The 17,912-nt window shown below is 41.3% G+C and overlaps 1 protein-coding gene and 1 long non-coding RNA gene across 2 annotated transcripts in view; one reads left to right on the forward strand and one right to left on the reverse strand.

Moving 5' to 3' along the window:
• The window catches only part of LOC140697078 (uncharacterized), a 31,949-nt gene extending 25,328 nt beyond the window's left edge, over positions 1-6,621 (forward strand). Inside the window, exon 4 of the long non-coding RNA XR_012073897.1 lies at positions 6,437-6,621. This is a non-coding gene — a long non-coding RNA (uncharacterized lncRNA). The remainder of the gene's footprint in view (positions 1-6,436) is intronic.
• Positions 1-17,912, reverse strand: part of SLC27A2 (solute carrier family 27 member 2) — a 44,513-nt gene that overhangs the window by 21,151 nt on the left and 5,450 nt on the right. Inside the window, exons 2-3 of the mRNA XM_006208357.3 lie at positions 5,180-5,389; positions 1,483-1,641 (exon numbers count right to left, since the gene is read on the reverse strand). Coding sequence (XP_006208419.2) covers positions 1,483-1,641; positions 5,180-5,389 — 369 coding nt within the window. The remainder of the gene's footprint in view (positions 1-1,482; positions 1,642-5,179; positions 5,390-17,912) is intronic.

Raw genomic sequence — 17,912 nt, forward strand, 5'->3', positions numbered from 1 at the left:
ACTTTACATGACAGAAGGGACTACTAGATGTGATCAAGTTAACGATCCTCAAATGGGAAGATTATCCTGGATGGTCTGGGTGAGCCCAAAGTGATCACAAGGGTCCTTATAAGAGGAAGTCAAGAAGGTCAAGAGCAGAAGGAGATAGGATGACAGAAACAAGAGTTTTGGGTGATGTGCTTGGAAGATGAAAGAAGGGGCCATGAGCCAAGGAATGCAGGGCAGGCAGCCTCCAGAAGACAGAAAAGGCCAGAAAATGGATTCTTCCCTCGAGCTCTGGAAGGAATGCAGCCCTGCTGACATCTTGATTTTAGGACTTCTGACTTTCAGAGCAGTAAGAGAATAAATCTGTGTTGTTTTAAACCACTAAGTTTGTGGTAATTTGTTACAATAGGAATAGGGAGCTAATACATTGGGTAAAAAAAATGTATCTATTATAGCCAACCTAATGATAGACATGAAATGTAGTAAAGTGAAATTTAAAAAGTCCCAAGTATTTTTTCATGTTATTAGTTTATTTTTACTCCTAAATATACAAAGGACCAATGTTTTATGAGAAATTTAAAAAAATGCTATATTTTCTTTCTGAGCATATATCTCTGGTGCTTAAGCAAATGTGTCAGTGATTGATTTGTCCCTATGAGAGGTTCAGAGTCACTCTGTCTTTGAAGGGCCCAGCAGTATGACCAGGCCCAGCGCTCCTTGCTGATTTGGAGACTGAGACTGATGCTGGGCACCTTGTTTTATAGCTGGTCAATAAATTGATGAGGGAAAGGAGCAGAGGCTTGGACAATCATATATGTATTTGTATATACATATATGTTACTCTATATACATATATAATTATTTAAAATGAAATGTCACATGGGAGAAAAATTAAGTTATTTAGCTTAGTTAGAAAGTTAGAGATGGCTCCTGGAAGAGATGGACATTGGACTGAGCCTTAATGTATACAAGGAACAGAAATTCTATTGAAAGGAGAAAAGATGGCAGTTCTAATTTACATGGTAAAATTCCAGAAGGAAAGAGGAGAGACGGATAGCCAAGTATTCTGACCAGAGCTGAGGACCTGGGGGAGCTGGGAGCAATGAAATAAAATGGGACAACTGTAGAAGTTTAAATCAGATGCTGATGCAGATCAACATGCAGATTTCTGAAGACAGATGTAACACAGGAGAATTATTTATGGAATCTAAGGATCAAATGTCTTAACCTGGGCAAAGACCTGAAATATTTTAAAGACGTTTCCTCTTTGATATACTGAACAATTATAGCATTATATTCTAGACAAGCAGGCATGAGAAAATACAGATTCTTTTACATACTTGCTTGCTATGTGTGAGCCCAATAGCCCTGTTATTAACAGGGAAATAAACACTCTTCCGGGCACACAGGGAAGTCGCAAACTTTGTATTATTGTTCCTTATGAGCATATGTGAATGAGCACTGGGCTACAATGCCTTGTTGAGAGAAAAAGCTTACCAGCTAGGATACATCCATGTAAGCCAATCATAAGCGCAGCACTGTGGTACAGGGGTAGGGTGGTATACATTACATCATCCTCCTTAATCCCGGTGAAAACAGCAAGGCGGGTTCCATACCATATGCGTTGATGATTGATCACTGCAGCTTTTGGGAGACCTTTGTAAACACACAGAGAAGGCATGAGTGAAATCAAGAGTAGTCATTCACAGACACATAGTCTGGGAGAGAGATCTGGTTTGGGAAGATTCATCATCTAGTGATTAGAGAATTGCATGCAGAGGGACTATGATTGGTAAGACTAACAGCTGGCAATTTTTTTTCTGCAAAGGACCAGATGGTAAATGTTTTAGGTTTTGCAGGGTCCTAATTCTCTACTGCAGCTACTCAACTTTTGCTATTTTGCTGAAAGAAGCCAAACAGAAAAAGGAACGAACTTGGCTGTGTTCCCATACAACTTTATTTACAGAAACAGGTGGGGGTTGTTTGTGGCCCACAGGCCATAGTTTGCTGACCCCTGAGTTAGATGGTTATTACAGTAGTGAGTTGGAGAGAAAGGAATGAATGTCTGCTCTGAGCCTACCACCTTGCCAGATCAGTTGACCCTTGAATAATGGAGTTTGAACTGCTTGGGTCCATTTATATGTGGACCTTCTTAAACAATAAACACATTCATGGTTGATTGAATCCATGGAGGGCCCTCTCTAAGTCACATGGGGATCTTCAACTGCACAGAGGGTTGGTAACCCCAACTTCCACATTGTTCAAGGGTCAACTGTGTTTTCAAAATTTCACTTAATTCTCATAATTATTTAGATAAGTAGAATTGTATCCTCTAATTCAGATGAGAAGTCTGAGATTCAGAGAGATTAGCCTATCCATCCCATCGCCTTCCTTTGTAACCACTTTTATGAATTTCTTATGTACTTTTCTAGAGTTTCTTTATACAAATACAAGCTCATTTGCTCACATATTCTTGCCTTTTCCCCACTTAAAGAAAGCACATTTTTCTGCACTTTCCTCCCTTGCCTTAACAATGTGTTTTGGAGTTCTGTCCGTGTAGAAATTTCTCTTATTTTTCATTCACTTATTCTCTCAGGCGCATCAAGTCCTTTGTGTGTGTATCAATTTATTTCCACTATTTTGCTATTTCAAATGATGCTGCAGTGAATAACCTGGTCCACATGGCATCTCACACTGTGAATGATGCTCTATCTGTAGGGTAAATTTGCTGATTTGAGACTGCTGGTCAAAAGATATAAGTCTTTGTAATTTTGATAGATACTGTCACATTGCCAGTTATAAGGGCTGTCCGCATTCACTCTCCTGTCACCGAGGCATGAGTGTACCGTTTCCTCATAGCCAAGGTGTGATTTTAAATGTTGTGATTTTTGCCAATCTGAAAGGTGAAAAGTGGCATTTCAGTGTAGTTAGTATACTAAGTGCATTTGCATTTTCTTAACTATAATTTATGTAGGTTTTTTGTAAGACTCTATTGAAAGGGTATACTTACATTGTTTCCCATGGAAGTCAGTTTAGTTGGGGAGGGCATGACGTCATTGCTAAGGGACTGGGGCTAGAGTTTAAGACCTGAGAGGGTAAACTGGCTTTGTGAAGAGGAAGGCAATTCTCTGTAGACTCAGATGCTTCAATACTTGAAGGTACCTTAGCCAGGTATTCCCTAAATAATAGCAATTTGTTATAAGGCAAAGCAGTGTAACTGGCAAATTTTGTAAACACAATTCAGAATTCATGCTCTTTGATGTTGTGTTAGTATTAATGCCCCATTCTATGCTAATACTAAGAAATAAAAGAAAATATCAACAAATAAATTGTATTCACGTTGGAAAAGAATTGTCTGGGTAGTAAAAGCTCCAAGTTGTATTTTAAAAAAAGAAATGCACCTCCTTTGCTGCTTTGAAGTACTTTCAGAAAACTTCCTAATTCAAACTTTGATGAAGAAATAAGAATACTTGGTAACTATTATATAATTTTGTGCTAATGACTGCCTTTGAGGAACAGGGAAAACGTTTTGTTCTCTGATTGCTTAAATGAATTATTTTAGTTAATGTTTATATGAGTCACCTGGCAAATATTTTATTCAAAGATGAGGAGAAAAGTAAAATAAACATCAACCCAATTATATTCCAATTAAATCTAAATTCTGAATTATAGGATTAAATTAAGGAGTGCTTGTTCTCTTCTTCCTAAAATGGGTTTTATATTTGACTGCCAAAGCCCACATTGTGAAGAAGCTCCACACTTGTCTATTTAGTATTAAGACTAGAACTCCTTGTCACTAACTAAGTGCTTGTTTTATCTCAATTATTTCCCAAGTCAAAGTTTATAACTTAGTTTTACTCTTCTATTAAGAAATGAGGGTAAAAGTTCCATATATTAAGGTAGCATCTGGATGTAGTGAAGCATTTGGTTAACTACATCATCCTGCCATTCTGTCGGCAAGGTGATATATAACTTTTCCACAAATAAAAATCAGGTCCAGGGACTGGGAGATCAGGTGGTGCCAAGGGCCTTTCGAGGTGGAGAGAGTGGGTACCTATAGGCTGGTGTTGACATGAAAGGCTGACAGGGACCTTTACCCTTATCTATAATGTTGATTATTTTACAGGGAGAATGTGTGCATGTTACCTGCTTAAACGAACATTTTAACCAAAAGAGGGAAACTATTTGCAAATTCAGTTTCCCATATGAATAGGAATAATTAGGATGCTGGGGCTAGCTCCCTGCCCTCCTCTTAAATATATCTCTCAGGCTGCATGTTATGACACTTTGGTAACGTTTTCCCTGGGCTGGAGTGGGCAGACACTAAACAGCTGTGAAATGGATGAACTAGAAGGTATTGTGGCAGAGTGGTCAGCTGTATGAACTGTGGAGTCAGCCTACCAAGGTGCATTCTGATACTTCTACTTCCTAGCTTGGGAAGCATCAGCTTCTGAATCCGGAAAATAGGAATAAGAATAGTACCCGTGTTAAGGTGCGAGAATTGTACGAATAAAAGCCAAGAAGCTCCAAGAGGAGCACTGAGCACATCTGACCTTTAAGATTGTTCCATATGCAGTGTTCCAATAACATTATTAATTGGCAGTGTTTTCTCTTAGTGGCTTATAAAATAATGGTGCAGCTTACAGTTGAAGGCATCCTAGATTTGATGAAATATACTATTTTATGCTCTAAGCCAAAAGCCATCCTACACCCACAGCACCAAACAGCTCCAAGTCAGTGTTGCATGGGAAGATAGCGATCAAAACATTTGTATAAATACAACCCATTATTGTCCTGCAGTTTTCTTTGGCGGTCCATTTATAATTGGTTATACATTATAGATGGACTGTGGATATTATATAATCAAAATACACCATCATTTAAAAAAATTCCAACAACCTATTCAGTGCCCAGTCTTATCCATTATTGTAACTATTTTTGTAGTTCTTGGTTAACCTCTTTATCTGTTCTGTTTACCAACTAGGGGGAAATGCGTGTAGCTTAGAGAAACCCAAATGGGATCATATGCTGTGAAATAAGATCAGTTCCCACAAGCAAAGAGCTAAATAAATCCCCTAAAGTATTAGTTATCTGATAAGTTTTGCCAAAGAAAGAAAGCATTTGAAAACATAACCCAAGATTTAACTCCTTCATGATAGATCTGCCTCTTTGAGAATTCTCTTTTTATTTTTACCTGTGGTTCCAGAAGTATAAATGTATAAGGCAGGAGTGGAAAAGGTAACTTCAGACCTCCAGGACTCTGGGGTAGGTTCAGCTGACATCTCATCCACTTTGTCTAGGAAAGAGTCGACCCCATCTGTGTTAGAACTCCTGCTCATGTAATAGACGGCCACGTCATCTTTTTTCAGGCTTGGCAACACCTCTTCAACAGCCTCTTGTAGTTCTTAATAAGAAAAAAAATCCAAACAAACTAAATTAGCCCATTCAAGTTCTATTTGTGTGGTAAATTTCGCAGTGATTTTGCTTCCACTAAACTTTTTGCTAAAACGTGTGGACACAGTGATGCCTATAGTTAGTTAGCATTTTTAACATGGGATTTACCACATTTGAAAATATCACAGGATCCCAGTATTTGAGGGAAGGTTGGGTTTTGATGGTTTCATAAGCAGCAGATGGTTGGTTGAAATCTGTACTTTCCATGGCAAGTGCAAACAAATGGACATATGGGTAAAAACCAAGATTATATAAGTATATGACATATGCATCTCTGATATATATGTCTCACAATACTCCAGAAATGAATTTAGTTATTCCTAATATGTGCCCCATAGGACTAGTGTTAAAAAAATTTTAAGGAAGAAGAGAAATGAAAAGAAGGGAGCTATGTTGACAAAGATGAAGGAAGCCAACTTGATATAACACATTTTTTTACATATCAGTAACAAGTAGTCCCACTAGGAAGGTTTAGCTGAGAAATAAGCTCCAAATTTCATAATTACACTCTCTGATCTAAGAAAAAAAGGGCTGATTAGCATGTTTTTCAAACTGTGGGTCACAACACAGTAGTGGATTGTTAAATTCGTTTAAACTGACCATCAGTCTAAAAAAATAGAATGAAATAGAATTTTTTTAGAGCATATCACACATCATATATTTTTTAAAAGTTTTTCTTTAAAGGTATGTATTATTTTTTAAAGTCTTGTTTCAGTTATGTGGGTGTGTGGGTACTGGATTATGCACAAGTGTAATTTTTACAGTGGGTCAAGGTCAAAAAATTTTAAAGGCATTGATTTACTATGCAAACCACATTTCAGCTTTGCTGCTTGGATTTTTGTGTCCATCCAGAAGATAAGATGGTCTTTAGGCTTCCTTGTCTTGAATTGTGATAACTGAAGTGAACAGACATTCTTAATAGGAAGGTGACTCAGTAGCCCAGGGAATTACCTTGGGGAGGCTATACCTGATTCATCTTATATGCTTTGTTTTTCAGATGTTTATGTATAATGTCTCCATCAAGACAAGAGATAACATCTGGATAGATGCATATAAGAAGTTTTAAAACATTTAACCAAAGAACTCATGCACCTGATCAGTATAAACCAAATAGGACAAAAGAAATAAAATTATAAGGAAAATCCACAGCCCCTTACCTCACAACTAAACATGCTGCCTAAAGCCAATGACTTTCAGTTGTTTTTTAGCTGTTTCTTCTAGCAATCGCCTCTCTGTCACCAAACTGTGTGCTTTTCCTGCTATGTCTTGACCTATCATTTTTGATCCCACCCCCATTTTACCCTGACCACCCCCAGCGGTTATGATCTTCACTTTATGTTGTCTGGGTTAATGACATTTGCATCTATTCTGAGACCATAATTCTGTCTTCTGAGCTTTGTCTGTGTGTTGGCTCTAGAAGCTCGAGAATCAATGCCAGGATCCACGAGACTGTGACAGTGTAATTATCTGTAAATATGACTGTAGAGCCAAGTAACACACTGTAATCATCATTCCTTTCTTGAACAGTTTTCTCCTGGAGTTTTTATTGGCTCTCATTTCTTAATGTACTGCTTGCCTCAATTCATTTTCAACCTCCATTAGATCAGCTTCTCTCTCTCTTTTTTGCTTTCCTCTACTCTTTGATTGGTTGCTCTCCAGTTCTTCAGCATTTTGGGAAGATCATCAAAAACATTACTGTTGTTGGGAAGGGTATAATTCAGTGGCAGAGTGCCTGCTTAGCATGCATGAGATCCTGGGTTCAATCCCCAATACCTCCTTTGGTTTAAAAAAAAATACTGTTGTAAAAACAGTAACTGGAGTGCTAACGTCCGATCCCTGGCCAGTGTCTTAGTTTGGGTCATTATTTCCTGCCTAGATCATCGCAGTTGCCTCCTGACTGATCTTGCCTCTAACCTCTCCGTGCTTCCAGTTTATCAGCTATGCCACTGCCCGACTTCTTGTTCCTGCCCTGATTAAAATCCTTCAATGGCTGCTCATCCCTTGTGATAGAATCCACTCTGCTTATGCAGCATGTGAGGTCCTGGGGTCGTTTAGTCCACCCCTGCTGGCTTTTCTGACGTCCTCTCCTACTATCGACTCTCGTCCCCTTTTCCTCTTCCCACACTGATCTACGTGAAGTGAATGTACCCATGTACCCACTCACATCTTCCAACCTTTGTCCAGGTGGTTTTGTCTGTTTGGAAGGCTCTCCAGCCCCCTGGTCACCGGGAAAACTGCTCATCTTTCAAGACTCAGCCTCCATGACACTTCTCTCTGTGGCCTTCCCAAAGAAGCCTGTATATGCTGCTATCAGGGTATTTAGTATGTAGTGTGACAGGCTTCAGTTCTTTTTCTCCTATATTAGACAGTGAAAACTTTGAGATTAAGGGATTTATAACTTGATCATTTTAGTAACCCCCCATCCTCACCAGTAGTGCTCAGTGAATGTATCTAATTGAAGGAAACTGCACGAAGTATTGTATTAGTGTGGAAGAGGATTTTAAAGGATTTAGGTATTGCAATACTGTGAGTTAATAAACCTCTAATAAAATAAAATGCAAAATGAAATCATATCTATGATACAGGTCTGCCTTGCATACAAGTAAGGGCCCATGGAAGTAAATTAAAGACAAAGCAAAACAAAACTACTATTACAACTTAAAGAATTAAGAAATCTCTCTCCTTCCCTCCCTTGCACCTGAGACTGAGGCTCTATAGTTAAATGGTGTGTTCATAAATTACCTGGATTAGCTCTTCCTCCCCTCCTGTCTCTCCCAATATTTATTCATCATCTATTTCAAGAGTGTCCCTATGTGCCAGGCATGGTTCTAAACACTGGATACAAAAGTGGGCAAACCAGATACTGTCCTTGTTTTCATAAAGCCCAGGTCTAATGGGGGAGGAAACAGACAAAGAAATAATCCATTAAAATAAGCTGTCATAGGTGGCACAATAGAAGAAGGAGGTGGCGATTTGGAGGCACATGGGATGGGCACAAAGACAACCCAGAGGAATATTATATAAACTGAAATCTGAAAGCGGGAGTTGGCAAGATAAAGATCCACAGAGATTGACTGCCTGTTTGTAGCAGAGGGAGAAGCTTATGCAAAGACCCAGAGGCAAACAGCATGGTGCCAAAGTAAATAAAGGAGGCTAACGCTGACTGGAGGGTAGAGTGGGAGGGGACGAAGTTTGGGAGAAGAGGCTGGGATGTAGGTAGGGACCAGGTCCCCAGCTTAAGTCAGGTAAATGGGTTGGAGGGGGTAAAACCAGATAGAGGTAGGGAGACTCTTTGGTAGCTTAAGTTTGTTTGCACCACTGAGAGAGATTTCTTAGTTCTTTAAGTACAGCAGAGGGTAAAGAGAAGTATTTAGGAGATGTTTGAGATGTAGAATACACAGATTTTGGTTAACAGTCTTCAAGAGAGAAATATTATAGGTCAAAAGGGACTTTACTTTTTTCTCTAATTTTTTTAAAAGAAAATATGCTCAGGCATTAGTGAGAAATCTAAAATTAATAACAGTAGTAATGACAGTAAAAGGAAATGTAGTTAAGCAGGCATCATGCTGGTTCACAGTTCAAGCAATTTGGCGAATTCTGTCTTCTGTTTCTCTCATGTTCCCACCTGGCCCTCTGCAGGCTTTTTGTTTATGATCCCTGACCTTTCAGAGAGGTCGTCTCATCTGAAGAGAAGGCCATTGTCCCTGCACAACACAATGTCACTCCATGTCGTCTGGGCTGTTGGTGTAGGATCTGCATTTGGACATTGACTTGAGGTTCCAGGGCATACCTCATGTGTCCTATGGTAGCAGCCTCTCTTCCCTTAAACGAAAGATGCTGATGTTTAAATCAATAAATCAATAAATCAATCCACACACTTATAAACTGAAATTTGAAGGGAAATTATAGATGTGAATGAAACTCACTAACTCTGGATTTGATATTTAGTGTCTTTTCTTCATTCTTTCATAAATGTGATTGGGCCCCGTGTTTTCTGCTTCACACATGGATTTTTTTTTTTTTTGGTAATTCTTATTGTAAAGTCTGCCTCCTTAAGATAAAAGTGGCAATCAACTGGGACACATAATGTCCAATAATTCTACTTGTCTCAGGTTGAGCTCCCTGGGACTCCGGGGTTTGTGTGCAGGAGTCTTCTTGGGAATGACGCCTGTGGGGTTTCCAGGGAGGTAGGTTAGACAGAGGGAGAGGCTGCACTGTGTTGTAGTCATACGGTGGCCTCCCTCAGTTGATCCTGTGGGGACTCTGGGCCTGGGATGGCCCTTCACATTATCCCAAATGAAGCAAAGTGGCCTCTACCTTCATGCTTGCCCACCAGCCAGCCTTTGGTTACAGGTTAGGGGTGGTAGTGTTCGATGTTGGGCGGAGCTGTCTTAACAGAGGACAAATCCTCTTGGCTGACTGCTGTCAGCTGCCACTGCTCCCAGCAGCTGAGGAATGAGTACCTTGGTCCTGGAGTGGAGATTTAGGCAGCACATCACAGCATCCACCACATCTTTTGTTCTTACTGATAATAAATATTTACAAATCTCATTTGTATTAAAAAATTGTATAGTAGCTTTGCATACTTATGTAATTTTCACAATGACCCTGCGATATAGATAATGGCAAGCCTGTTTCTATAAGTGAGGACAGAGACTCAGTGAATCTATGTATGGAAGGCTACATACAAAATGAAAAGAGTTATAGCAGGCTTCTGGGATTCCCACCATCTTGTTCCAGACATTCAGTTTCAGGTTTTGGTATGCATTGATTTTTTGGAAGATACTGTTTACTTGACCCGCTCAGTGGATCTGCCTTTAAGAATGGTAATATGAATGCTCTCTTCTTCATCTTTTTGATGAAGAGCCCAGCCTCAAGCTTTGTGAATAGCTTGGGTATGAGAAATAGTATGGATGGAAAGTTGCCTGAAGAATGTAGAGTAGATCTGTCAATTCATTAGTCTGGGTTTGAGTTATGGTTGGAAATAGAACCTCAGAGAAAGCAGTACATATTAGGGTGATGGAAAATAGACTGATTACAAAATCCCTGCTCCCCTTGAAAATCCGTTTTGTTAAAAGGAAAATAAAAAGAAAATTAGGGTAACATATGAGGTTTCCTACCCTCCTACATCCCACAAGCCTTTTTTTAAGAAAGAAAGAAGAGAAATTTCTGAGTACGCAGACCCATTCCTAGAAAGCAGGGAGAGAGGGCGGGTGTTGAGCTGAATCAGTCTGCATCAACAAGGTGGCAAGATGCTACTGGCTAAACTTGTAGCTTTTTAATAGGAAAAGCATTTAATCTAATAGCTTGTTCTGCTATTAGATTGCTTCATTGAATGAGAAGCTTACCGAGTTGGTTAAATAAATCAACCCAGAAATGTTTACGAATAAAGTAAGATCTGAAAAGATAGCAGTGAAAGGAAATGAGTTTTGATCAGAATTTCAGGATGATGTGAAATGGTTGGTGGATAAACAAGCAGGATTGAAGACTTATCTCTTCTTTATTCAGAAAGGCAACTGAAACAAATTGGTTCTAACACAGCTCTTGGAGACAGTCTGAAAATTGTTTTAAAAAATTGTTTTAAATTGTAACTGATTTGGTATCTATCACAGGCAGTTTGGAATTATAGTAATTAATAACCTATTGTCTTGTCTGTATATCAGACTAGATGTGGTAAGAACATCCTTCAGGTAGTCATGCATACCTCTTCCCCTCACCCCACAACACAAATCACTCTGAGGTCAGAGAGATGTTTAATCAACGTTAAGTCTCACCAGGAGTAGTAAATCTTTAACAGGGAGATACTCATCTTACAATTATGTAATTACATAATTTCTTAATATTATTATTTTTCATTTCTCTCAAAGTTCTTGCTCAGTTAAAGTATCTTGCTTTCTAAGTAGCCCTGGAATCAAGGGAAATTCCTTGTCATGAGGTTACCAATTCATACCAGGCCTTACATAATTATCATTTGATATCCACAAGCAACCATGTGACTTATCTTCCAACTACCTACTTCCCCGTTTCTCTGTAGAAAAGGACCCTGTGGACAGTCCTTTTCAAATACTGGCCACTTACACTCATTATTCAGAATAATCCAAACTCTGTCCTTCTTAGGATTCAATAATGTTAATAGCTGATTTAGAGTTTATTTTGTTTTTAACCTCTTCACTCCCTTCTTGTTTCTAAAGAAAATGAACTGGTAAACATTCCCAAATATGCTAGTAAAGTGCTAGTTTGTTTTTGAATGGAGATGTGCAACTACCCCCCTTGCAACCTTTAGTTCTGAGCAGGGCAAGAAGAAAAGTTTTAGAGAATATCTTTAAGCGAGCTCTCTATTCAGACCTTGGGCTACTTGTCTGAGATCCTTGAATACACTACTCATCTGATGTCTGGGTTTCCGTCCTCTGCCATCCTAGGCACAGACTCTCCCCAGCCCATCCTGTGTTCATCGCCAGTTCCCTCTCTGGCAATGAGACCCAGAGAGAACACTTGTCTCCCCTAGCCCACTGCCAGAGGTAAACTGGAAGGTAAAACAAGTCTGTAGGAGGGAGAGGCTGGGCCTGGGGTCAGGAAGATTGGGTCTAAATGTATTTTCTCAAATCAGGATATAGCGGATTTTTTTAAACATCATTTTTCACGCCCTCACGCCCATTCCTACGGTTCTTAAACTTCAGAGAAGAAAGCCGGTTACAACCAACCAGAATGGTGGGACTTGTTAATGCAACAAACATCTACTGAGTGATGACCATGTGCTAGGTATTGCTATGGCATTACTCAAAGATATATGAGAGACTTGTAAGCCTTTGAGACAATCAAACAACATATTGAAACGACATATCAAAGTGACTCCTTGGCTGGCTCAGAAAGATGAGAGGAGTGGAGATAAGATATCTCTATGCCCTGATCCTTGACTAAAGTTGGCATTTGAAAATTACCTGCTTGCATGGAAGTGAGGCTGCTACTGTTGGCCATTCCTTGGATTCTGAGTCCCTATTTTCTCTACAGTAGAGTTTCTTCAGTAAACAGCTTTAAAAAATTACTATTCTTTAAGGTCAGCCTGCTGTTGTCCTTACATAGTAAAGCTCTTAAATGAAGCATCTCACTCATCTCACTGTGTTGGGGACGTGATGAAAACTTCCTCTGGGCTCCTCTTACCTGGAATGCCCCCTCCCCAACTGCACTTGCCCAGCTCAGTTGTGGACGCCCCCAAGAAGGCTTCACCCTCTGCTGTTTTCCCCCACGGTGCTTTATTAGCTCTACCAGAATACTTACCATGTTCTTCCGGGTGTCACAACCGTTTGTGTAAGAGGCTTAGTTTTTCTGCTGGACTCTAAGGTCCTTGAACTAATTTAGCTTCTTCTCTCCCCAACCCATCATGACAACTAGCTTGGATCTCATGGGGACTCTCTCAGTGTTTCTTGATGTGAAATCAAAATGTTGTACCATCTGCTTTTCTCCATCTAACCTTAAAAGTTTATTTGACAAGAGTTCTCCTTGATCCTGACACTAGTTTTATAATGAAGTCCTCCTGTTTTAAACTTTCAGTGATGCAGTACTTTTGAAAGCTAACGGAAGCATTTTCTCTTATTGTGTTATTTAAAGGTAGTTCGAGTGTCCAATTTTATTTTTTACAACCTTGTAAAAACAGGTCAAAGATAATCTGGAATATGTTATAACCTCTCTGGGTCTCAGCCTTCAAATACAGAGTATCTTTAACTGTTACTAAAGCCTTGTACAAGAGCAGTACCCACATCACGGGAGCCATGCACAGTTACATGGAGCCATGCAACGTAGACCTGGCCAGTGAGCTGAGGAAGGAGTTACCCTTCCAAGATGAGCTAGTTTAGCAACAATCTTAATGCTCCCATAAATGGAAACAAAGCAAATTTACTATTTCAGGGCCTCATTTGGGTGTTCTTACAAAACAGCCTATGTTGTGTGAAATTAAATATGGTTTCCTAGCTTACCCATATTCTATGTTTGGGAAGTTGTTAGAAAAACTACCAGCCCAACAAATTGGTTTCTATCAACTACAATGTTGATGCAGGTAGTAGCTGAAGGCAGTTCTTCCATGTGATTGCTTACATCACACCCTTCTATAGAGAAGGATCCTGAAATGTACTACAGAGAGAAAATTATGTTCTCTGGGAGATGGGTGCTACTGTTTGAGTCAGGGAAATATTTGTGAGTCTTTTTTCTCTGCATATAGTAAATTCTGACCAAAAAAGTTGGTTACTCACATACAAAAATGGCAGTTTTTAGAATTATCCTTTGAAAGATTTAGTGTGAAACACGTAACTGTCATACATTCTGCCTCTAAAATCCAAAATGAACCATCAGGCATTTTAAAGGTATGACTCATCTTTTTTCTTGCTTTGAAGATAATTTTACAACATGCTCTAGACCTCTGAACTCCTGGAAATTCTCTAGTGGAGGTTAGGTAAGGCAAATATCATGCTTTCAATTTTAGTGCTAGGAAAAACGACCTAGGGGAAAAGTTAAATGCTTTATTCTTTGCAAGGAATCAGAAAATAAAGATTCATCACCTCACAGTTTCAAAAAATGGTTACTGAAATTCCCAATAGGGTAGAGACCTGTTAAGCTTTGTGAAGAGTCCCCCAAATTCATGACAAGTGGATCAATCTTCATGATAAATACCACTGAACTGTTCTTTTGCCTAGACTCCAGAATTTGACAGACAATTGTGTTACGGAAACAACAGGCCAGCCAAGAAACAAGCACCACTTGGAGGGTTGGAGTACTCAGATGTATTACGCCGGCGGGCTCAGAGAGGCTTCTGCTCTGAAGCTCTGAGCACCTCCAAGACGTGCTCATGAGGTTTTATAGGGTAAAGTACAAGCTTGGGGTATTCGGCCAATAGGCATGGAACAGCTTTAGCAGCATCATTATCACAAAAGTGGGGGCAGGGAGGCAGCAAACCAACATTCCAAAGCCAGATATATCTCTTTGAAAATCCAGCTGGCTAGCAAAAAAACATGAACAGCAAACCAACACTAATTAACTTAGATTTACAAGTTAGTCCAGCAGAACTCAGATCAGTATTCCAATACTTAGATTTGTGAGTTATCTTGTTAGACCACTCCGGCTTTTCCTTCACATTCCCCCCTCTTGATGCTTTTACAACCCTAGTTGGAGTAAGCATCATCACTTATCTGTTGCAGGGGCTCATAATTGGAGGCTAACATCTGAAGTTTTATAGCCTCTATCTGCTCACTGACAAAGCGGGTCAGGAAGTTTAGGACACAGGGCCCAAATAGCAGAACTGCAAAAATCAGGAGCAAGGGACCTATGAATGGTGCCAGCCAGGAGGTCCAGTGCCAGGGGCCTGTCCATGGTCTCTTATCTAAAATATGTTTTCTCTTTTCCACTCGGTCTTGTAACTCTTGAACCATCCCCCTGACAATTCCTGATTGATTGGCATAAAAACAGCACTCTTCGTTTAGGAAGAGGCATAGTCCCCCCCGCTTTAGCCGTGAGTAGGTCCAGACCCCTCCTATTTTGTAAGACCACTTCGGCCAGAGAGTCAATCTGATTTTGCAGAGTTTTCAGGGTTTTTGCTATTCATTGGAGATCATGGCTGAATTCACCTGTAAGCTGAAAATACAGGTTGGTACATTGACCACCTGTCACCTGGTTCCATGCAGGTGCATTGCACAGCCAGGGAGAGTGAGGGCATTAGTGTCAGTAACATCAGCCTTATGATTATCTTAGACATGATGCTGCAGTGATGACACTAATTATAACAAGATATAAAATATCTACCAGGATTCTATGGCCTATGTTCCAGTCAGGTGGGGCAGCGCTAGCTAGCCCCACTGCTAATATGCAGACTAGTATAGCAAACAAGGAAAGAGGCAAGGGAGCACAAAAGAAATACATTTAACAGCTTCATTGAGCTTTCCTCAAGCTTCGGCCATGAGTTGACTAGCCAGCTTCTGGGTGTGGCTAGAGCAGGGCTTGTTGATCCTTTTCTGGTCCCTCTTGATCTTGATCTTGATCTTGAGCAGGTCTCCCGGGACACTCAATTTTCCAGGGACCCTCTGTCTGAGGTGAAGTTGCTCTCTTAACCCTGGAGTGGTGGATCCAAGGGATGATTCCTGCAACTTTAACAGCTGTAGGGGTAGTTAATACCACTAAATATGGTCTCTTCCATGTTGGTTTGAGAGGTTCCTTTTTTCAGTCCTTCACCCATACTTATCACTTGGTTTATGGGGATGCACATGGACCCCTAACGAAATTGGAGTTCTCTCTATTATCCAACCCCAAGCTTCTTGTAGTACTTGTCTTAGTCCCAACAGTTTCCTGTTGGTAGAGCCCTAAATTTCCTATTTCTGGGGTGGGATTTCCCATCCTGACTAAAGGTGGCAGTCACTCATAGAGGATTTCAAAGGGAGAGTACCCAATATTAAATCTTGGGGTGCATCTTCTTCGCAACAGAGCCAGGGGTAAAATGTCCACCCAGGGGAGCTGAGTTTCTTGGCTGATTTTAGCTATCATTTGTTTTAGAGTTCTGTTCATTCGTTCTGCCTTCCCTGAGCTTGAGGCCTGTATGCTGTGTGCAGGTTCCAGTGGATGCTCAGTGCCTTTGCTACTTGCTGTACAATTTCTGCCACGAAGGTGGGTCCATTGTCAGACCTGATAGAGGTAGGCATTCCAAATCGAGGGATAACATCCCTGAGGAGAGTCTTTGTCACTTCCCTTGCTTTCTCTGTCCTGGTGGGGTAGGCTTCTACCCACTCTGTGAAGGTGCAGACGAAAACCAGCAGGTACTTATATCCCTTACTGGGCCCAAGTTCAGTAAAGTCTACTTCTAAATCTTCGAAGGGAGCCAGTTGGCATCGTTGTATTCCCATTGGCCCAGTGAGCCCTTGTTTTGGATTGTTTTGTGCACAGAGCAAGCAGCGTTGGGAGACTGATGCGCACAGAGTAGGGAGACGAGAAATTAGGAAATACTGCTTTAAGAGGGCCTCCAAAGCCATTTTTCCCATATGTGTGGCTTCGTGTTGTTGTTGAAAAGTCATTGGTTGGCCCCCTATAAACATCTTGACCTTGGGCTCCTGGGGGCCCAGGGGCAGGGAGCCCGGTTTCTCCTATTCTGAGTCGACCCCAGCCACTCCGATGTGATTACTGGCTGGTGGCTCCAGCTGATAAGTAGGCCCTTTGGGGGGTACTCTCTTTCCATCCTTTCTGTTTGGGCACTTGTTCTTCCAGTGTCCTGTCTCCCGGCAGTATGCGCACTGCTCTGGGCCCAGGGGCATCCATAGTTGGGTCCCCTCTTTCGGGGTGGTGCAGGATTCTGGCTGAAGCCTGTTTTCCCCAGGGCTGCTGCAAGGAGTGCGGCTTTCTGCTTCATTCGCTGGTCTGCCTCTCGTTGGGCTTCCCGTTCTTGGTTAACAAAAACTTTGTTTGCTACTTCCAGCAGCTGTGTAGCGTTCATCCCTGCAAATCCATCCAATTTTAGGAGTTTCTGGCGTATATCTGGGTATGATTGGGCTACGAAGGCAGCGTTGACCATCCGATGGTTTTCTTGGGCCTCAGGATCAAAAGAAGTGTAGACTCGGAATGCTTCACATAGTCTGTCATAGAAGTCAGTGGGAGTTTCGTCTGGCCTCTGGGTCACCGTGGTCATTTTAGACATGTTAGTGGCTTCTTGGCTCCCGCTCTTAGCCCTTGTAAGATGGCCTCCCGGTACTCACGCAGTGCTTCTCTTCCTTCTTGGGTGTTAAAGTCCCAATCTGGTCTGGTGTCAGGGGCATGTGTCATGGCTCACCCCTCAACATCCATTGTGTCCCGAGGGGCTTAGCCCTGCAGCCATTTTCGTACTTCAGTGAGGATGCGTCTCCTCTCCTCCGTATTGAAAAGAGTCAGAAGCAGCTGGCGGACATATTCCCAGGTGGGCCAGTGAGAATGGAAGATAGACTCTATGAGGTCAATCATAGCCTGCGGCTTGACAGCCTGATTACAGTCGTCACATACCACCAAGTAGAAATCATCGTGGGCTGGACAGAGACCAAATATTCTCATGTCTTTGCAACAGAGCCCTATTACTATCCCAGCATCGCTTTGGGACTGGGCAGGGGCTGGCGCTCCCCGACAGTTGTCATGGAGGCGGCGGCAGCCGAGGTGGAGGCTGTGCCAGGGCTGCAGGGACTGCTGCTGCTGCTGTTGCCGGGCGGCTGTGGTCTCTGCTCCATCTGCCACCGCTTGGCTTGTCTCCCCTTGATGTCTTCCGTGGCCTGCTCTAACACTTTTCACTCCTTTTCTTTGGAGGGCAGGCCAAAAATCCTGACAGGCTTACCAGTGGCTCTTTATCTGCTATTATTGTGGAAGCTCTTCTTCTTAATTTTGTTTAGACCATAATGTGATTGAAATGCCTGCAGTTTTTCAGAGTAGGAAGGAGTATGACGGCGCCAATTGAGAAGGTCTGTGGTGCTGAAGGGTTGGTAGCA

Source organism: Vicugna pacos, chromosome 6 (genome assembly GCF_048564905.1).
Source record: "Vicugna pacos chromosome 6, VicPac4, whole genome shotgun sequence".
Classification (NCBI taxonomy): domain Eukaryota; kingdom Metazoa; phylum Chordata; class Mammalia; order Artiodactyla; family Camelidae; genus Vicugna; species Vicugna pacos.